This window comes from Callithrix jacchus, chromosome 2 (assembly GCF_049354715.1).
Source record: "Callithrix jacchus isolate 240 chromosome 2, calJac240_pri, whole genome shotgun sequence".
Taxonomy (NCBI): domain Eukaryota; kingdom Metazoa; phylum Chordata; class Mammalia; order Primates; family Cebidae; genus Callithrix; species Callithrix jacchus.
The window spans coordinates 17579665-17601587 of NC_133503.1; the positions used below are offsets into that span (position 1 = coordinate 17579665).

The 21923-nt window shown below is 49.6% G+C and overlaps 1 protein-coding gene and 1 long non-coding RNA gene across 6 annotated transcripts in view; one reads left to right on the forward strand and one right to left on the reverse strand.

The window, feature by feature from the left end:
* The window catches only part of LOC128930345 (uncharacterized), a 35874-nt gene that overhangs the window by 3351 nt on the left and 10600 nt on the right, over positions 1 to 21923 (forward strand). Inside the window, exons 2-4 of one of the 5 annotated variants that reach the window (XR_008478310.2) lie at positions 18372 to 18630; positions 18737 to 19026; positions 19399 to 19537. The exons of 1 other annotated variant lie outside the window; for it this stretch is intronic. This is a non-coding gene — a long non-coding RNA (uncharacterized LOC128930345). 3 more of the 5 variants (XR_008478309.2, XR_013530536.1, XR_013530535.1) reach the window with 3 other exon arrangements.
* On the reverse strand, positions 358 to 14907 carry LOC108590025 (putative speedy protein-like protein 3). Its single transcript, XM_035292061.3, has 8 exons — positions 14636 to 14907; positions 13485 to 13703; positions 10877 to 11092; positions 8238 to 8453; positions 7030 to 7088; positions 5728 to 5813; positions 3009 to 3177; positions 358 to 2896 (listed from the first exon to the last, which is right to left on the reverse strand). Exons 1-8 carry the CDS (start codon positions 14742 to 14744, stop codon positions 2837 to 2839), a joined length of 1134 nt encoding a protein of 377 aa, XP_035147952.1. The 5' UTR covers positions 14745 to 14907; the 3' UTR covers positions 358 to 2836.

The window sequence follows — 21923 nt, forward strand, 5'->3', positions numbered from 1 at the left end:
CATGTCTGTTATTAAAACTCTGGAAGTCAGCCGGGCGCCGTGGCTCATGCCTCTAATCCCAGCACTTTGGGAGGTCGAGGCAGATGGATCACTTAAGGTCTGAAGTTTGAGACCAGCCTGGCCAACATGGCGAAACCCTGTCTGTAATATTTACAAAAATTAGTCAGGCATACAGATGGGCACTGGTAGTCCCAGCTACTCGGGAGGCTGAGGCAGGATAATCGCTTGAACCCGGGAGGCAGAGGTTGCAGTAAGCTGAGATCGCAATACTGTACTCCACCCTGGGCAAGAGAGCAAGTCTCTGTCTCTACAAACCAAACCAAAGCAAAACCCTAATTTGGGATTAGCCTTCTCTTCTAATTTTTAAAAAAAATTAGGAAAAAAGTAGATGTAGCTGCTATGTTGCCCAGGCTGGTCTTAAACCCCTGGCCTCAAGTGATCCTCCCTCCATAACCTCCAAAAGTGCTGGATTATAGGTGTGAGCACTGTTTCCAGACTTATGTTATTTCTATATAAAAAAAAAATACAGAATTATCTTCCAGAGCCAATAAATACATTCAAATAACCAAAACCTCATTAAGGAAAAATGTCACTTGACGGCAAATAAGCCATCTGGAGCAATCTGATCGCACTCACTGTGAAGACGAGAAAACTTCATGTTTACTAGGTTTCCCAGGAGATGCACAGGTTCCCTTGAAAACACACAGCTCATGGCCTCCTTCAAAACACACATCCTCTTCAAGGTAATTTACAAACAGGTCAATAGAAGGTAAAAAATTACATCTGAATTCTCACATTTCAAATCATACACTAAACATAAAATCCAAATTTATTTTTACAAGCATTTAGGGGAACCACCACTTAGCTATACAGGTAATAGATATATTAAGTAAGTATCATAGATAAAAAGAGGGCTCGCGTCAGGAGTACGTGTAATAACAGATAAAAATGTTGGCAGATAAAAGCTTTAGGATAGAAAGAATCCTCTCTTAAAAAGGAAAACAAAATTGTATTTATATATACGTAATGGCTATAACACCCATCACACAACTTTATAGAAACAGCATCTATTCAAAAACAGTATTTCCAAACTCTTTAAATAAATGTAGTAATAATTCTATGCCCATCTTTTTCAAAATAAACCAATAAAATGTATAGTATATATTAAACATATTACAATATATCTAAGACATGTTAAAAATCACCATTGAATTCTCACAATTCAGTAACTAACACTAAACAGGAATTAAAAATTTCTATTAGAAGATTTACGGGAACTACCACATAGCTATAAATATAATAGACTATCATGTAAGTATCATAGATAAAGAGTGCTCGCTTCAGGAGCACATATCATAATAGATAAAACAATTTAATAAAAGATTTAGGATAAACAATTTTTTCTTAAAAAAAGAAAACTATTTCTGTATATGTAACAGCTATAATTCTCATCAAAAACTCTACAGGAACAGCAAGCTTTCAAAAGTAAAACAATTTCCAAACTATTTGAAATAAACATAGGAATAATTCAATGGCCAACACTTCCAAAACCACAAAAATGCATAGTATGCATGAAGCTACCTGTTACAATCCGATGGCACTCATACTTTACAAATAATTCTGTGCCAATCTGAGCGCCTGTACTGTGCCCTCAGATGCTCCTGGAGAGGCTGGAATTCAGCAATATAAAAAGGGAGGTGGTGCCGCAGGAAGGGGTGGAACCAGAAACACCCCTGGTTTCTCACTGTCCTCCACAGACTCCTAAAAGTACCATCTCCCCGCCCCTCCACCCCTAGGAGGACAGCGTGGTCACGCTATTGAGCTCTTTCTAGAACAGTCCAGGTTCTTCTAGATGATCTGCACAAATGGCTCCTCTCCTCCTTCCTGGTGTCTGTCTGTCATTTGCATTGGAATAAACTTCGTGCTGAAAATCCGCATCTCCCCGGGCCCGGTGTTCTGGAAGTGAGAGAGGAGGTCAGGCTTCAAGGTAGCAGTTCTCTAGGAAGGTCATTCACGTCTCATGTCAATTCTAACTAGAGTTCAGAGCGATTGATCAATCCAGTTTCATCTCCTGCCCTTCATTCTCTAGCCTGCTGTTCAATTGTGATACGCACACTTTGGTGACCCCGACTCCAAAACTCACTTAATACACCCAAGGCCATCCCCAGTTATCTATTTCCTTGCCGGGACTTTGTGTGGGTCTGCCCAGGGAGTAGAGCACCCTCAGACAATGAGGCTTTAGACTTCATCACATGTGGGCCTTTCATGTCACTTAAGATCTAAACTGGTAACCAGGCTAGATACGGTTCTAATGTGACAACATCACGAACCACGAGTCCCGGAGCCTAATCCATAATCCTACTTCGTAATGTTGAAGTCTCATGCTGAATCCTCAACGTGGTTAGCTGCACAAGATATAAACCGAATCTTCACTGAATCCTCAACCCAAATAGGTCATTCAAGTGTGTCAGTCCTAATGAACCTCCCGGAACTCAGTATTTCTGATCAATTTTGACACAGGGTCTCACTGTGTCGACCAGGCTGGAGTACAGTGGCAGGATCAGGTCTCCCTGCAGCCTCAGTGTTCCAGCCTCCAGCAATCCTCCTTCCTCAGCCTCCTGAGTAGTTGGGAATAGAGATGCCTCCCACATCACCCAGCTAATTTGTGAATTTCTGTGGAGAGTCGATCTCGCCAAGTTGCCCAGGCTTGAAGCTGGATCAAGCAATTGGGTTCCTCGGATTTCCTAAATAGACACAATATTCTGCCTTGACTCCGGGGGATGCAGACATATCTTCTCTCAGGCCGATGACCTCAGGCCTCCACGGTGCTGTAGTTCTATAAAAAGTTGGCACGATCTCGTGCCCACACCCAGTGCTCTGGGTCATAAGCGTGGATCTGCAAAAACAAACGCCCCTTGAGAAAATGGGGACCCCTCCAGGATACCCCTCCATCCCCTCATCCAGCCTCCAACCACCAGATTCCTCTCCACCTCCCCACACCCACCCACCTCCTCCAGCTCCTCCGGGGAAACCCAAGCCCTGCAGCGCATGGAACAGAAGAACTGGAACCGAAGCTTCTGGAATAATCGTTGCTGGGAGCGGTCCTTCCCATACAGGAAGTAGAAGATGGCTTGTTTGGGGCCCTGGTTGTCCTCCTCCATGTCATTGGCCAGGTAGCTGGGGGCAGAAATCAGACTGCTGCTCAGGGGCACCACCAGGAGAGACCTCTGGCTGAGGTCAGCTTCCCAGAGAGGAGGGCGGGGGACCTTAGGTCAGGATTGGCACCCACCCTGCAGAGAGCCATGCCTTCCTCAGGAGGGCCCTGCTGGACAGATGCCTGCTGAAGGGTGCCCCTCACACCTTCGGGATGGAGACAAAAAGCCAACTGGTGGCCAAGAGTGGTGGCTCAGGCCTGGAATTTTAGCACTTTTGGAGGCTGAAGCGGGTGGGTGACATGAGGCCAGGAGTTTGAGACCAACCTGTTGAACATGGCAAAACCCCATCTCTACTAAAAATACAAAAATCCCCTGGTGTGGTGGCACACACCTTAGTCCTAGCTACTCCAGAAGCTGAGGCACAAGAATCACATGAACCCAGGAGGCTGAGGTTGTAGTGAGCTGAGATAGGTCTGCTGCATTGTAGCCTGGGAGACAGAGCGAGACTCTCTCTCAATAAATAAATAGGATGGGAGTGGTGGCTCATGCCTGTAATTCCAGCAATTTGGGAGGCTGAGGCGGGTGGATCACCAGGTCAGGCGATTGAGACCATCCTGGTTAACACAGCGAAACACCATCGTCTGTACTACAAATACGGAACATTAGCTGGGCCTCGTGGTATGGGCCTGTAGTCCCAGCTACTCAGAAAGCTGAGGCAGGAGAATTGCTTGAACCCGGGGGCAGAGGTTGCAGTGAGCCAAGTTGGTGACATTGTACTCCAGCCTGGTTGATAGAGCGAGGCTCCATCTCAAATATATATATATATATATAATTTAATAAATACCTAAGTAATTGTCCAAGTGTGATGGCACAGCCCTATAGTCTGAGCTAATCAGGAGTCTGAGGTGGGAGGATCACTTGAGCCCAAGAGATGGAGGCTGTAGTGAGCTCTGATCTCACCACTGCACTCCAGCTTGGTGGACAGAGCGAGTTTCTGTCACGAAAAAAATAAAATAAATAAAATACATTGATATTTTTCCAAGATCCTGCCTTCTGTAGGCATCTAGTCTAATGGCACTGGGAGAAATCAGGGCAAAAAACCTCATCCCAATGTCACATTATAATAGGATGTCACTGGTGTGCTATGGGCATACAGAGGTGGGAAGATAAGGGAAGGCATCACAGAGGCTGTGGGGTGAACTGATGTCAAGGAATGGGTGCTTCCCTTCAGAACCACACGTGTGCAGGACCCCAGACAGAAAACACAGATGCAAAGTCGAGTGGCGGGCATTTGGAAGGAGCGGTGAGACCAAGCCAGGAAACACCAGGATGGGGAGCCTGTTTGGCTGCAGAGAGATTGTAGAGAGGGTGGAATTGGCACTGTGGCCCTGGCCTCGGTTTGAAAAGACATCAGCTAGCGAAGCTGTTCAGGTGGGCAGTGGGGGTCGGACCTGTGCTTTGGAGAGATGTTCCGGCTGCACCAGGAAGCCCCCTGGCTTGGGGACAGGCTCCAGGAGACCCCAGCAGGGAGCATTTGTCAGTGGATTGGAGTGATGCGAGGGGGCCTGAACTGTGGCCTCTGTCATGGGAACCCGGAGGAGGACAATGAACCATTGCATGTGGGGTTGATGTGGGAAGGAGAGAGACAGAAGAACCAGAAGTGGCTGTGCTGGGGGAGGCGTCGTGTCTGCTCCTTTTTCTCTCCCCTTAGGAGGGGTGGATGGTTCCTTTGGTTTTATTCTTTTACTTTTAAACTGGCATTTGAGTTTGGTTTTGCTTTGAGAAAACATCTTGCTTTTTCACTGAGGCTGGAGTTCAGTGGCTTAATTAATCGTAGCGTACTGCAACCTCTGCCTCCTTGGTTCAAGCAGTTCTCCTGCCTCAACCTCCTAAGTAGCTGGGATTACAGCTTCACATCAGCAGCCCCAGCTAATTTTTTTGTTTTTTTGAGACATAGTCTTGCTCTGTCACCCAGGCTTGAGTGCAATGGCGTAATCTTGGCTCATCGCAACCTTTGCCTCCCAGGTTCAAGCGATTCTCCTGCCTCAGCCTCCTGAGTAGCTGGGATTATAGGCACATGCCACCACACTTGGCAAATTTTTGTATTTTTAGTATAGGCCAGGTTTGACCATATTGTCCAGGCTGCTCTTGAACTCCTAACTTCAGGTGATCTGCCTGCCTTGGCTTTCCAAAGTGCTGGGATTACAGGCGTGAACTACTGCACCTGGGCTGAGTTTGTTTTCAGAAGGAACAGTCTAAGAACGCCATTGTATAAGCCTATCTTGTTTATACACAGAGTAAAGAGGACAAATAAAGGAAAGAACAGGGTCGGGCGCGGTGGCTCATGCCTGTAATCCCAGCTACTTGGGAGGCTGAGGCAGGAGAATTGCCTGAACCCAGGAGGTGGAGGTTGCGGTGATCCGAGATCGCGCTATTGCCCTCCGGCCTGGGTAACAAGAGCGAAACTGCGTCTCAAAAAAAAAAAAAAGAATAAACGAGAGGTTGGAATCCGACTTGCCCTGCTATCCCAGGGTGTTGGATATTGACGGATAGGAGGGAGCAAAGCACTCACAGAGCCAGGAAGAAATGAATGCGTTCATACTGCCAGGAGAAGAGGCCGGCGCGGCTAAAATATGCTATGACCATGGCCAGCAGGTACTGATGGAGAGAAAGGAACACAGAGAGGGAGAGGTCACATCTTGGAAAAGGCAGATTGTGCAATGGGGAAATGGGGGCAAGGGAGGGTTTGCCCATCAGAGAAGGGACCTCAGCGTTGGGGTGACTGTGCTCATTGGGAAATAGTGAGGTGGAGGGGTATTAGAAGGTCGGATGCAAATCCGAGAAGCTGGAGGAAAGGTTGTCGGTGATGCTCCCAGGATGGTGAGCTCCCATGGGACCTTTGCAGGGAGTGTGTCTAGGTTGGCTGGCGTCAGGAGGGTCTTGTGTGTGCGAGGCAGAGAAATGTCCCAAAGAGCTGAGAGTGGAGGGGCCGGGAGCTTCAGGGCTGCGGCTAGACTGCGGCCCAGGGCTCAGATCCCTAAGGACTCCTGCAGGGGCCACTTACTCTGCAAGAAACCAGCAGAGTCCTGAGGGAGATGCTGACAAATCATGAAAAGACCAAGAATAGCTGGGAGTGGCGGCTCAAGCCTGTGACTCCAGTACTGTGAGAGGCTGAGACAGGAGGATCATGTGAGCCCAAATTTGAGAACAACCTGGGCAAAATAGCAAGACCCTCTTTGTCCAAAAATTACAAAAATTAGTCGAGCATGGTGGTGGCATGTGCCTGTAGTTCTAGCTGCTCAGGAGGCTGAGGCAGGAGAATTGCTTGAACCCAGGAATTAGAGGCCACTGTGCTTTATCCTAGAGAGCAGAGCTAGTCTCTGTCTCAAAAAAAGCAAAAAACAAAAAGCACACACAAAAAACCTGGGTTGGTGCCAAGACTCAAGACCATGGGAGGGAGCTGGGCACAGTGGCTCATGACTGTATTAACAGCACTTTGGGAGGCCAAGGCAGGTGGATCACCTGTGGTCAGGTGTTCAAGACCAGCGTGGCCAACAGGGCAAAACCCTGTCTCTACAAAAAACACTAATATGAGCCAGGCATGGTGGTGCACGCCTGCAATCCCAGCTACTAGGGAGGCTGGCAGGAGAATCGCTTGAACCCTGGAGTGGGAGGCTGCATTGAGCCAAGATCGGGACACTGCCCTCCAGCCTGGGCAACAGAGCAAAACTCTGTCTCAGAATAAAATAAGACTGTGGAGCATCAGGTGGGAGCTGGTGGAGGAGAGGGGAGTGGAACTGTGGGTGTGGAAGCTGTGCCCTCCCCCAGGCTGTGTGTTGGAACAGGAACACAGTTTCGTGGAGAATGACCTTACCTTGTCGGATGCCAGCAGATATGTGTCCCAGGCCAGGAATTTTTTCACGACAGGATCCTCTGTGATTAGAGAGCAGATGTTAGTGTGAGAAGCAGAAAGGAGTTTCCATGGGAGAAACAGGGCAGCCAGGAGAACTGCGCCTCCCTGGGGAAAGTCTCAGGATGGTGGCCGCAGGTGAGGTGGATGGGAGAGGAGAGAATGACTTTCACTGGGCAAGGGAGAGAGGCTCCGGCTCTGAGACTGCCCTGAGAAGAGGCCAAAGGAGGCCCTGGGTGTGAGAATCTACCGGCTGGAGAGCTGGGAAGAAGGCAGGATGCCCTCCCCGCAGACACGCAGGGACCCCTGCAGAGTCAGAAAGTCATTCCCATCGTTTCCTCCTGAGACGGTCACCGCAGGGTGTGACCATGGCCTTGGCATCCCCCTCTAGGGATGGAGATACTTAGGTTCAGAAAAGTCAGCAACAGACATTACGTTTCTGAGGGCACAACTGAAACTGCTTTCTTTGTTTTTTGATCTTGTTTTTCTTTATTTTTTGAATTTCCTTATTTCATATGGCATCTCACTCTTTTGCTAAGGATGGAGTTCAGTGGTGTGATACTGGCTCACTGCAACCTCCCCCTCTGGGGTTCAAGCAATTCTCCTGTCTCAGCCTCCTGGATAGCTGGGATTACAGGCATGTGCCACCACACCAGGCTGAGTTTTGTATTTTTAGTAGAGACGGGGTTTCGCTATGTTGGTCAGACTGAACTCCTGACCTCCTCAAACTCCTGACCTCAATCGATCCACCTGCCTCGGCCTCCCAAAAGGCTGGCATCACAGACATGAACTACTATACCCGGCCTTGGTTTTCCTTCTTTGACAGGGTTTTGCTCTGTCACCCAGGCTGGAGTGCAGTGGTGCCGTCATAGCTCACTGCAGCCTCAAAGCCCTGAGTTCAAGCGATCCTCTTGCCTCAGCCTTTCAACCTCCTGGGATCTCAGGCATGAGCCAGGCGCCTGGCCTGAAAGCAAGCTTTCTGACCCCAATCGCAGACCTTGATCAAGTCTAGCTGAATCGTCTGTGGCCTCCTAAGTCCCTCATGAGTGATCACTTCTGAGTCCTCCCACATGGAGAGCTCACCCACTGGGGGGCATATATTTCCCACGGGAAAAGTATGGTTACGGGAAGTTTCCTCTTTTTTGAAAGAACGGGATGGGGTGTCCTCCTACCAAGCAGCCTGTTGAAGGCCTGGTGGTGCTCAGGGAGCACGGTTGACACTCGCCGCCGCTTAATTTTCATCTTGAGCCCCTGAAGCCTCTCCAGCACCCAGGTCTCCTCAGGCTCGGGGGTACACTCCTTCCCTGACTCCTCCTCAGGATCCTCCTCAGATTCCTCCGACCACTCCCTCTTCCTTTTACGGCAAAGGATCCAAGGCGAACTGGGACCTTCCCAAGGAGATGAGTAAAGAAAGCAGGCTACCGTGTAATGCTTCTGCAATTGATCACCGTAGACCCTGACCCAAAACCCCAAAGCACTCTCCATCCTCCCCGGCCCCGCAGACTCTTGACTTTCCCTTGCTGAACCCCATGTGCCTCTCCTCCTCCTCCCCATTCTTCCATCTGTCTGTCTTCAGAACGCTTCCTCATTTGCTTCTCTGGTCCCTGGCTCTCTGACCCCGTCCTTTTTTTTTTTTTTTTGAGGCTGTCTTGCTTTGCCACCCAGGCTGGATTGCCCATTGTTGTGGTGCAATCTCGCCTCACTGCAGCCTCCGTCTCCTGGGTTCCAGTGATTCTCCTGCCTCAGCCTCCCAAGTAGCTGGGATTACAGGTGCCCACCATAATGCCTGGCTCTATTTTGTACTTTTAGGAGAGATGAGGTTTTACCATGTTGGCCAGGCTGGTCTCATACTCCTGGCCTCAAGTGATCCTCCTGCCTTGGCCTCCCAATGTCCTGGGGTTACAGGTGTGAGCCACTGCATCCGGCCCTAGTCCCTCCTTTCTTCCCCCACACACTCCCTCAGATGTTCCTTCCTGACTTCTGGGTCTTTCTTTCTTTCTTCTTCTTTTTTTTTTTTTTTTTTTGAGACAGGGTCCCACTCTCTCAACTAGACTAGAATGCAGAGACGCAATCTCAGTTCACCATAACCTCCGCTTCCCAGGCTCAAGAATTCTGCCTCAGCCTTCCAAGTAGCTAGGATTACAGGCATGCACCAATACTGCCTGGGTGATTTTTGTTATTTTAGTAGAGACAGGGTTTCACCATTTGGGCAGACTCATCTCGAATTCTTGACCTCAGGTGATCCAACTGCCATGACCTCCCAAAATGCTGGGATTACAGGCATAAGCCACCGTGCCCAGCCCCCTCTCTTCTTCTTGGTCAATCCTCTGCCATCTCTCCTTCCTCCAGTCCCCTCACCTGATGGTCCTGGCACTCCTTGTCCACTACCTCTGGGAGGAGTACCCTAAGGTGCTCGGCTGGGGGGCTCCTCTCCTCAACCTGGGGCTGAGGTTGACAGCTGGCCATGATCTCTCCCAAATTCTGTTCCCTCCCATGAAACCTGGTCCCTGTTCTGTCCAAAGCCTTCATCCAGACTGTACTAGGACCTAGAGGAGTGCGTTCTCTAGTCTCAAGGCTGAGGAGAAGTCGGGCATGGAGAACAGCTCTGAGAAGATGCTGTTGTCCACCTGAGCTCCCAAGCACCCACGGAGTTCAGTCCTTCCGATCAGGAAGGTTGGAATTGCAGATGTCTTTGATCATTCCAACCTGGCCAACAGTTTGAAGAAAAACATAGAGGTGAGGCACGGTGGCTCACACCTGTCATCCCAGCACGTTGGGAAGCCGAGGCAGGCAGATCATGAGGTCAGGAGTTGGAGACCATCCTGGCTATCACAGTGAAACCTCATCTCTATTAAAAATACAAAAAAATTAGCCAGGCTTGGTGGTGCTGGCCTGTAATCCCAGCCATTCAAGAGGCTGAGGCAGAAGAATCGCTTCCACCTGGGAGGCAGAGGTTGCAGTGAGCCGGGATTGCACCATTGCACACTAGCCTGGGCGATAGGGCAGGCTCCTTCTCAAATGAATGAATGAATGAATAAATGAATGAGAAAAGTCAGCAAGGGACATTAAGTTTCAGACAGGACAGCTAAACTTCTTTATTTTTTTGATTTTGTTTTCCTTTCTTTTATTGTTATTTATTTTTTGGAGACAGACTCTCACTCTACCACTCAGGGTAGAATGCAGTGGCACAATCTCGGCTCGCTTGCAACCTGTGCCTCCTGGGTTCAAGCAATTCTCTTGTCTCAGCCTCCGGAGTAGCTGGGATCACAGGCATGCACCACCATGCGCATCTAATTTTGTATTTTCAGTAGAGATGGGATTTCACCATGGTAGTCAGGCTGGTCTCGAACTCCTGACCTCAGATAATCTACCCACCTTGGCCTCCCAAAGTGCTGGGATTACAGGCATGAGTTCTGCACCTGGACTTGGTTTTTCTTCTGAGGCAGGGTTTTGCTCTGTCACCCAGGCTGGAGTGCAGTGGTGCAGCCATAGCTCACTGCAGCCTCAAAGTCCTGAGTTCAAGTGATATTCTTGCCTCAGCCTCCCAATGTGCTGGGATCTCAGGCATGAGCCACCATGCCCGGCCTGAAAGCAAGCTTTCTTATCCTATCACTGACCTTTATCAAGTCTAGTCAAATAGTCTGTGGCCTCCCAAGTGTCCCTCAGTAGTGATGCTTTGGATCCTGAGTCCTCCCACATGGAGAGCTCACCTACTGGGGTGCATTTCCCACTGAGAAAGCATGGTTATGGAAACTGTCCTCTTTTTTTTACAAGAACAGGATTGGAGGTGCTTTCTGGGGTGTCCTCCTACCAAGCAGCGTGTTGAAGGCCTCATAGCGCTTAGGCAGCACGGGTGACACTCGCTGTCGTTTGAGCTTCATCTTGAGCCCACACAGGGTGTCCAGCACCCAGGTCTCCTCAGGCTCAGGGGTGTACTCCTTCCCTGTCTCCTCCTCCAGCTCCTCCTCCGATTCATCCGACCAGTCCCTCTTCTTTTGCCAAGGAAGGAAATTAGGCGGGCTGGAATCTACCCAAGGAGATGAGTAAAGAAAGCAGGTCACGGTGTAATGCTTCTGCAATTGATCACCTTAGACCCCGACCCAAAACCCCAATGCACTCTCCATCCTCCCCAGCTCCGCAGACTGTTGGCTTCTGTGAGCCATTTTTCCGTCTTTCTCCCTTGCTGAACCCTATGTGTCTCTCTTTCTCCTCCCCATTCTTCCATCTTTCTGTCCTCAGAACGCTTCCTTTCCTTCCCTAGTCCCTGGATCTCTGACTCCCTCCTTTTTTTTTTTTTTTTTTTGGTGAGACAAAGTCTTTCTCTGTCACCCAGGCTGGAGTGTAGTGTTGCCATTTCGGCTTGCTGCAAACTCCATCTCCCGGGTTCCAGTGATTCTCCTGCCTCAGCCCCACCAGGTATCTGGGATTACAGGTGCCCACTACAATTCCCAGCTCATTTTTGTATTTTTTGTAGAGACAGGATTTTACCATATTGGCCAGGCTGGTCTCAAACTCCTGGCCTCAAGTGATCCACCCACCTTGGCCTCCCAAAGTGCTGGGATTACAGGTGTGAGGCACTGAGCCTGGCCTGAGTCCCTTCTTTTTTCCCAATACCTTCCTCAAGTGTTCCTTTCTGATAACTGGGTTCTTCCTTCTTATTTTTTTTTCCACAGAGGGTCTCATTCCCTCACCCAGCCTGGAGCTCATTCTCAGCTCACTGCAACCTCCACCTTCCAGGCTCAAGCGCTTCTCCTGCCTCAGCCTCCTGAGTAGCTGGCATTACAGGTGTGCAGCAGTATTACCAGGATCATGTTTGTGTTTTTAGTAGAGATAGGGTTCCACCATGTCGGCCACGCTGGATTCAAATTCCTGACCTCAGGTGATCCACCCACCTCAGCCTCCCAAAGTGCTGGGATTACAGGTGTGAGCCACTGCGCCCGGCCCCCTTCCTTTATCTTAGTCAATCCTCTCCCACCTCCTCTTCCTCCAGTTCCCTCACCTGATGGTCTGGGCACTTCATCATCTACCACCTCCAGAGGGAGCACCCCAAGGTGCTAGGCTCGGGGCTCCTCTCCTCAACCTGTGGCTGTGGTTGACATCTAGCCATGATCTCTCCCAAACTCTGTTTCCTCCCATGGAACCTAGTCCCTGTTCTATCCAAAGCCTTCTTCCAGACTCGACTAGGACCCAGAAGAGTGCATTCTGTATTCTCAAGGCTGGGTAGCAGTCGGGAGGGAGTGGAGAACAGCTCTGAGAAGATGCTGTCGTCCACCTGAGCTCCCAAGTGCCAACAAAGTTCAGTCCATCAGGAGGACTGGAATCTCTCATGTCACTGGTTATTCCAAGCTGGCAGCCAGTTTGAAGACAAACATAGGAGGTGGGCATGGTGGCTCATGTCTGTAATCCCAGCACTTTGGGAAGCCGAGGCGAGCATGAGGTCAGGAGTTCAAGGCCATCCTGGCTACCACAGTGAAACCTCGTCTCTACTAAAAATATAAAAAATTAGCCAGCGTGGTGTGATCCTGGCCTGTAATCCCAGCTACTCGGGACGCTGAGGCAGGATAGTCGCTTACATCCAGGAGGCGGAGGTTGTAGTGAGCCAAGATCACACCATTGCAGTCCAGCCTGGGTGATAGGGCAAGACTGCCTCTAAAAAGCAAATAAAGTCAGCAAGAGACATTAAGTTTCAGAGCGCACAGCTGAAAGTGCTTTCTGTGTTTTTTTATTTTGTCTTTATTTTTATTTATTTTTTGGAGACAGAGTCTCACTGTGTCACCCAGGCTGGAATGCAGTGGCACCATCTCGGCTCACTTGCAACCTCTGCCTCCCCGGTTCAAGTGATTCTCCTGCCTCAGCCTCCTGAGTAGCTGGGATTACAGGCTTGCGCCACCACACCTGTCTAATTTTTTATGTTGAGTAGCGACAGGGTTTCACCATGTTGGTCAGGCTGGTCTCCAACTCCTGACCTCAGGTGATCTACCCACCTTGGCCTCCCAAAGTGCTGGGATTACAGGCATGAGCTACCGTGCCTGGCCTTTGTTTTTCTGAGACAGGGTTTTGCACTGTCACCCAGGCTGGAGTGCAGTGGTGCAGTCATAGCTCACTGCAGCCTCCAAGTCCTGAGTTCAAGCGATGCTCTTGCCTCAGTCTCCCAATGTGCTGGGATCTCAGGCATGAGCCACAATGCCTAGCCTGAAACCAGACTTTCTTATCCCAATCACAGACCCTTATCAAGTCTAGCCGAGTCCTCTATGGCCTCCTAAGCGTCCCTCATAAGTGATGCTTCGGAACGTCAAGTCCTCCTGCATGGAGAGCTCACCCACTGTGGGCCATATTTTTCCCATGTGAAAAGTATAGTTATGGGAAGCTTCTTTTTTAAAAGAACAGGATTGGAGGTGCTCTCTGGGGTGTCCTCTTACCAGGCAGCCTGTTGAAAGCCTTGTAGTCCTCAGGGGGCATGGGTGACACTGGCTCTTGCTTTAACTCAGTCTTGAGCCCAGACAGGGGGTCCAGCACCCAGGTCTCCTCAGGCTTCTTGTCTGTCTCCTCCTCGGGCTCCTCCTCAGATTCGTCCGACCACTCGCTCTTCATGTTCCAGTAAAGGAACTCACTCGGGGTGCCGGGATCTACCCAAGGGACTGAGTAAAGAAAGCAGGCCACCGTGTAATTAACGATTCTGCAGTTGATCACCTTAGACCCCGACCCAAAACCCCAAACCGCTCTCCATCCTCCCAGCCCCGCAGGCTGCTGGCTTCTCCCTTGCTGAACCCCATGTGCCTCTCCTCCTCCCCATTCTTCCATTTCTCCTCAGAATGCTTCCTCATTTCCTTCCCTGGTCCCTGGCTCTCTGAGTCCCTCTTTTTTTTTTTTTTTTTTTTTAAGACAGAGTCTTGCGTTGTCACCCAAGCTGGAGAGTAGTGGTGCCTTCTTAGCTCACTGCAACCTTCATCTCCTGGGTTCCAGTGATTCTCCTGCCTCAGCCTCCCAAGTAGCTCGGCTTACAGGTGCCCGCCATAACACCTAGATCATTTTTGTGCTTTTTGTAGAGACGGGGTTTCAATATGTTGGCCAGGCTGTCTCAAACTCCTGTTTTTAAGTGATCCGCCTCCCTCAGCCTCCCAGCGTGCTGGGATTACAGGTGTGAGCCACTGGGCCTGGCCTGAGTCCCTCCTTTCATCCCACACACCCTCCTCAGGAGCTTCTTCCCAACTTGTGGGCCCTTCCTTTTTTTTGAAACAGGGTCTCAGTCTTTCACTCAGACTGGAGTGCATTGGCGCGATCTTGGCTCACTGCAACCTCCACCTCCCAGGCTCGAGCGATTCTCATACCTCAGCCTCCCAAGTAGCTGCGATTACAGGCATGCACCACTACCGCGCAGCTAATGTTTGTATTTTAGTAGAGACAAGGTTTCACCATATTGGCCAGGCTTCTCTCTGACTCCTGACCTCAGGTGATCCACCCGCCTCATCTTCCCATACTGTTGGTATTACAGGTATGCCCCACCTCGCCCGGCCCTCTTCCTTCTTCTTAGTCAATCCTCTCCCATCTCTTCTTCCTGCAGTCCCCTCACCTGATGGTCCTGGCAGTTCATCATCTGTCACCTCCAGGAGGGGATACCCCGAGATGCTAGGCTGGGGGCTCCTCTCCTCAAGCTGCGGCTGCAGTTGACAGCTGGCCATGGTGTCTCCCAAACTGTGTTCCCTCCCACGGAACCTGTTTTCTGTTCTGTCCAAAGCCTTCTTCCACACTCTATTAGGACCAGTAAAAGTGCGTTATCTATTCTCAAGGCTGGGGAGAAGTCAGGAGTGGAGAACCGCTCTGAGAAGATACTGTTGTGTACCTGGGTTTCCGAGCGCCCACGGAATGCGGTCCAATCAGGAAGGTTGGAATCTCTGATGTCATCGGTCATTCCAACTGGGCAACTAGTTTGAAGAAGAACACATGTAACTGCCAGGCTGGTCTCTTTTCCTGGACATCCAGGGTCAGTAGTGTCTGGATCTCCTGGGGTCAGTGGTGTCGTGGGGTTAATGGTGTCTCCTGCCACTGTCCCAACCTCAGACCATTATCCAAAAGCATCTTCACGGTCTCCGCATCCCTCTGTTCCCTGTCCCAGCTCACACCTCTAATCCCAGCACTCTGGGCGACTGAGGCAGGTGGATCACGAGACCATCCAGGCCAAGATGATGAAACCCTGTCTCTACTAAAAATACAAAATTAGCTGGGCATGGTGGCGTGCGCCTGTAGTCACAGCTACTTGTGCAGCTGTGGCAGGAGAATTACTTGAACCTGGGAGACGGAGGTTGCGGTGAGCTGAGATCCTGCCACCACTGCACTCCAGTCTGGTGACAGAGTGAGACTCTGTCTCAAAAACAAACAAACAAAAAAACAAGGTTGTGTTAAAGATGTAGAGGACCTTTGTGACCTGACCAAGGATAAAGAAGTTTAGCAGCCTTCCGCCAGGCAGCACCAGCCTTAAATCCCAGCTCTTGGAGGCCGAGGTCAGGAATTCGAGACCACCCTGGCAACATTGTGAAACCGTGTCTCTAGTAAAAATACAAAAATTAGCTTGGTGTGGTGGTGGGAGCCTGTAATCCCAGCTACTCGGGAGGCTGAGGGAGGAGAATCACCTCCACCGGGAAGTAGAGGTTACAGTGGACTGTGATCGTGCCACCATTGCACTCCAGCCTTTGGCGGCAAGAGCAAAACTGCATCTCAAAAAAAAAAAAAAAAAGGAAAAAAAGTTTGGCAACCTCCTTGGACTCCCACGAAAACCCAGATTCCCGCCAGCACCCAGATGTCTGTGGTGACCAGTTGCCTCCTGACCTCAGCCCTCTCCTTGTTCCCCTTTCCCCAATATCAAAGGAAGCTTGAGATTCACGCCTTTTTTTAAGTTTACTTTTATTTTTTTCTGGCTCTGTCACTCAGGCTAGAGTACAATGGCGTGATCAAAGGTCACTGCAACTTCTGCCTCTCAGACTCGAGTGATCCACCTGCCTAAGCCTCCCGAGTAGCTGGGACCACAGGTGCACGCCACCGCGCCCAGCTAAGTTTTGTTTTGTTTTGTTTTTGGTAGAGGCAGGGTTTACCCATGTTGCCAGGCTGGTCTCAGACTAATGGGCTCACATGATCCTCCCAGTTTGGCCTCCCAAAATGCTGGGATTACAGGCCTCCACACCTGGCCTCTATATTAATGCCTGTTTTTTTTTTCAGTTTGTTTGTTTTTTTTTTTTTTTTTGGTTTGTTTGTTTTGAGACGAAGTCTTGCTCTTTTACCCAGGCTGGAGTACAGTGGTGCAGTGGCATGATCTCCGCTCACTGCAACCTCCCCATCCCCGGTTCAAGTGATTCTCCTGCCTCAGCCTCCTAAGGAGCTGGGATTACAGGCCTGCACCACCATGCCTGGCTAATTTTTGTATTTTTAGTAGAGACGTGGTTTCCCATGTTGGCCAGGCTGCTCTCGAACTCCTAATCTTGTGATCCGCCTGCCTGAGATTCATGCCTTTTAAGATAGCTAAGTAGGACATCCACCTGTCATGTTCTTGGTTTGCTGGCTCTCCAAAATGAAGTCACTTTTCTTTCTCCAGATTTCTTGGAGGCAGTGCAGTGAGCAGAATGATTTGGACTTGGTTCCACTCTGGCCCCACAGCACCCAGCACCCCTGCAGCAATGTGCTGAGCTTCCTGGCAGGGAGGAAAGGGAATGTCCTTTTGTCTCCAGGAGGCACCAGGGCAGGGTCAGGTGTTTCCCACACCATCCATGTGGCAGTGACGGGTTCTGAGTCTGGAGAGGTGAACAGCAGTCATCACCTAACCATGACCTAGAATATGAGTGTCTAGGGACAGATGAGACAATGACAGCAGAGAAAGGTTACCTAACTTGCTAGACACACAGACATTCCTTGCAGATGTATCCATGCAAATCTATGCTCATCCCCAGGGAAGTACTACTGGATTCCATGGGGTTTAATTTTTGCCTATCTTTAAGAGGACATACCTTTCAGGTGTGTTTGTAAACAGTATTTTACATTGTCTTTTTTTTTTTTTTTTAATCCTTTTGGGATTTGTGTAAGAATGGCATAATGGATCTGTTATTCGTGTATTCTTTGAGAGTGCATTTTTACGGTAAAATATATTGTGCTCATTATCCGTCTGCTTTATTTGTTTATTCATTTAGAGGCAGAGTCTCCAAATAAATAATAATTCAGGTCTCCATCGCATCACTCGAATGCACTGCCAAATGCTCCCTCCTGGGGTCTCGTGGAGCCTGTCCCCAAGCCAGGGGGCTTCCTAGTACCACCTGAACGTCTCTCCAAAGCCGCACAGGTCTGACCCCCCACTGCCCACCTGAACAGCTTCCCTAGCTGATGTCTTTTCAAACCGAGGCCAGGGCCACAGTGCCAATTCCACCATCTCTACAATCTCTCTGCAGCCAAACCGGCTCGCCATCCTGGTGTTTCCTGGCTTGGTTTCACTACTCCTTCCAAATGCCCGCCACTCGACTTTGCATGTATGTTTTCTGTCTGGGGTCCTGCACATGTGTGGTTCTGAAGGAAAGCACCCATTTTTTGACATCAGTTCACCCCACAGCCTCTGCGATGCCTTCCCTCATCTTCCCACCTCTGTATGCCCATAGCACGCCAGTGACATCCTATTATAATGTACATTGGGATGAGGTTATTTGCCCTGATTTCTCCCGGTCCCATTGGACTAGCTGCCTGTAGAGGGCAGGATTTTGGCAAAATATAAATATATTCTCTTTCTTTTATTTTTTGGGGACAGAGATGTGCCCTGTTCCCCAAGCTGGAGTGCAGTGATGAGATCATAGCTCACTGTAGCCTCCATCTCCAAGGCTGGAGTGCAATGGTGCTATCTCACTGCAACCTCCACCTCCCAGGTCCAAGCCATTCTGCTGCCTCAGCCTCCTGAGTAGCTGGGATTACAGGCTTGTGCCACTGCATCTGGCTAATTTTTTTTTTTTTTTTTTTTTTGTATTTTTAGTAGAGACAAGAGTTCACCATGTTGGCCAGGATGGTCTCGATCTCTTGACCTCAGGGGATCCACTCACCTCTGCCTTCCAAAGTGTTGGGATTACAGGCGTCAGCCACTGTGCCTGGCCTGCAATATTATATGTAGATATATATTTATTTTACTTTTATCAGCTTCTTGGTTATTGCTATTTGGACTGCATGGATTTCCTTCCTTTGTTTTTCCCTTCCTCTCCCTTCCTCCTCTTCCTCCCTCCCTCCCTCCCTTCCTTCTTTCTTCCCAAATTTTAACTTTGTCTTATTTGTCTCTCTCTGTTGCCCAGGCTGGAGTGCTGTGGCACCATCTCAGTTCACTGCACCTCTGCCTCCCATGTTCAAGCGGTTCTTGTGCCTCAGCCTCCAGATTAACTGGGACAAAAGGATACACCACAATGCCCAGCTAATTTTTGTATTTGTAGTAGAGACCGGGTTTTCCTATGTTACCCAGGGTGGTCTCAAACTCCTGGGCTCAAGCAGTCTGCCTGCCTCAGCCTCCCAAGGTGGTGAAACTACAGATGTGAGCCACAGTGTCTGGCCCTCACGGTATGGATTTTCTAAAAAGAAAACAAAAAATTAGATTAAATTGTCTTATTTGCCAAAAGGGAAATTGACCTTTTCTCCTCTCCTTTTTATTTTATTTTTTTCACAGCTTAAAACGATAAACATTTATTACTTCACACTGTTTCGGTGGGTGAGGAGCCTAGAAGTGACTTAGCTGAGTGTCTCAGGCTCAGCATCTCTGATGGGATTACAGACAAGCTATGAGCAGTCATCTGAAGGTTACCCAGGGCTGGAGCGTCTTCCAAGATGGTCATCCATGTAGCTATTGGCAGACGTCCTCAATGCCTTGCCACATGGGCCTCTCCATGGGGCTGCCTGGCTGTCCTCACAGCACAGCATCTGGCTTCCACCTCAACTTCTGTATTTATCCCATCATTGGTTGGTAACAAAACATCACAGACGGGCACCAGTTCACAGGCAACACTTTAAGAAACCCTGAAAGGAATATAGGATGGAGCTCCAAAGATTAGTATTTTATATGCTGCTTCTGGAGTTCTCCCCAAATATATAACCATGGAGCATCCAACAAGGAAGGCAGCATTTGCTTGCTTTCTCTGACCAGAGCTGGAAAAACCAACAGTTTTCTTACTTAACATTGTAATAGACTTCAATTTCTTATTTATCTTGCAACAATATCTGTGAACCATTGTCAGATTGAGTGGTCCAAAACCTGTGTAGAAGTTCTCATATTCAAGTTCATTATCTATACTGAAATAATGTACATTTGATGCACTCTTTGGTCTGCTGTAGAGATTGGCAAAACAAAGGCGATCGGTGATGTCCAGGTACACGTCGTCCTCGGGGTCCAGGCGGCGCGGGTCCTGCTGCGCGGAAATGCGGCTTTTCTTCACGCCCGGCGAGGTCGACGAGCAGCGCCGCAAGCAGTGGGGTGAGGTGGCCCAGGTCTACCGCCCTCGCTCTTTCGCTTCACGGAGGCGGCCACGGCCTGTCAGGGGGCCACGACCATGGCCCCACGTGCCCGCCGAGACTCTCGCCAGCCTCGCTCCGGCGCTCCCTCCTCTCCTTTTTAAAGGGTATTTCTGGCCAGGTGCAGTGGCTCACGTCTGTAATCCCAGCACTTTGGGGGCCCAAGGCAGGCAGATCACTTGAGGCCAGAAATTCCAGACCAGCCGGGCCAACATGGTAAAAACCCATCTCTACTGAAAACACAAAAATTAGCAGGATGTGCTTGCTTGACCACAGGAGGGTGGAGGTTGCAGCCAGCTGAGATCGAGCCACTGCACTCCCCTGGGTGACAGAAGGAGACTTCATCTCAAAAAAAAGTACATTCGCTCATCATTTGAGTGCATTATTTTGTCTACAGCCAATAGCTCAGGCTTTTAAATTGTTATTTAGATCTGATCTTCTTTTTTTGAGACAGAGTCTCACTCTGTTACCCACGCTGGAATGCAGTGGCACGATCTAGGCTCACTGCAACATCTGCCGTCTGGGTTTAAGTGATTCTCCTGCCTCAGCCTCCCAAGTAGCTGAGATTACAGGTGTGTGCTCCCATATCCAGATAATTTGTATTGTTATTGGAGACCGGGTTTCACCTTGTTGGTCAGGCTTATCTCGAACTCCGGACCTCAGGTAATCCACCTGCCTTGGCCTCCAAAAGTGCTGGGATTACAGGCACGTGCCACTGCGCCCAGCCTGTTACTTAGATCTTATATATCCTTGCTATTTTTTGTATTCTACATCTTAGTTTCTAAAAACGGCATTAAAATCTTTTACTATGGTGATGGCTGGGCACCGTGGCTCAGGCCTGGAATCACGGCATTTTGGGAGGCCAAGGCAGGCAGATCACTTGAGGTCAGGAGTTCGAGATCAGCCTGGCCAACATAGTGAAACCCCATCTCTACTAAAAGTACATAAATAACTGGGTGGTAGTTGTGGGCGCCTGCAGTCCCAGCGACTTGGGTGGTGGAGGCAGGAGAATCACTTGCGCCTGGAGGCAGAGGTTGCGGTGAGCTGAGGTCACACCATGCACTCCAGTCCGGGAGACAGAGTGAGACCCTGTATCAAGAAAAGCAAAAAATATCTTTTACTGTGATGGACGATGTATTCGTTTCTCTTTCTTGTGTCTTTTTGGTTCTGTATTCATTTGCAGCGCACTTGCTGTGGACATGCACTTGCTGATGCTGACCTGAGATGAAATTAACATCTGTTTGTTGCTTTGCTTCTTTGCAGTGGGTTGTTTTCTCTCAGTTTCCGTCTCTGGCCTTTTTTTTTTTTTTCTGGAAGGCTAGATGTGCGTAGGATGACAGTAGAGACTAGGACATGGGCTGGTTCTGCTGAGCTGTTACTGTGTAAGGAGCAGGGAGGCCCGGAGGGTGATTGAGCCGTCCAGCCAGGAGTCGAGTGGGAGGTGGGCTTGTCACCATGGTTACCACAGTGGACCACCAGCTTCACAATTCCCTAGCAAGGCTTTGTGCTGTAAGTGACCTTCCTCTCTTAACCCCCTCCTCCTGTTGACGGCTGCTGTTTGCATCTCCAGGCCTGTGGGTGGACAAGTTCTCTTTGTTGTCTCAGTCCTAGGTGGGCCCTGGGTCTCTTAATACAGTGATCCTGTCCCTCCCCTGGTGTCAGGACACCTCCAAGTCAGAGCCCAGGACATATTCCTGCCCCTGTTTGAGGGGGAAAGCACAAGGTCTCGCCTCTGCTCTGGGGGCAACAGGGTTGACTGCCATTCCCCTGGCAGCTTGAGGCTTTTGTTCCTCAGAAGAGTTCTGGAGAGGTCTTTGTGTGTTTCCCTTGGCACACGGCAGCCACATCTCTTCACCAGACCTTCACTCCCAAGGAAGTCTCTCTGGTTTACCCAGCCCCAGTCATTCTCGTGAGCACCCACAGAACATCTGTATTAATTTTATTTATTTTTATGTTTGTTTTTTTTGAGATGGAATCTCGCTCTGTTGCCCAGGTTAGAGTGCAGTGGTGCCATCTCGGCTCACTGCAACCTTCACCTCCTGGTTCAAGCATTCTCCTGCCTCAGTCTCAGGAGTAGCTGGGATTACAGGTGCTAACCACCATGCCTGGCTAATTTTTGTATCTGTATTTCTATTTTTTCGTGGGGACAGAGTTTTGCTCTTGTTGCTCAGGCTGGAGTGCAATGGCACAATCTCAGCTTATCACAACCTCCACCTCCCGGGTTCAAGCAATTCTCCTGCCTCAGTGTCTTTGAGTAGCTGGGATTATAGGCATGCACACCACTAATTTTGTATTATTAGTAGAGATGGGGTTTCTCCATGTTGGTCAGGCTGGTCTCGAACTCCCGA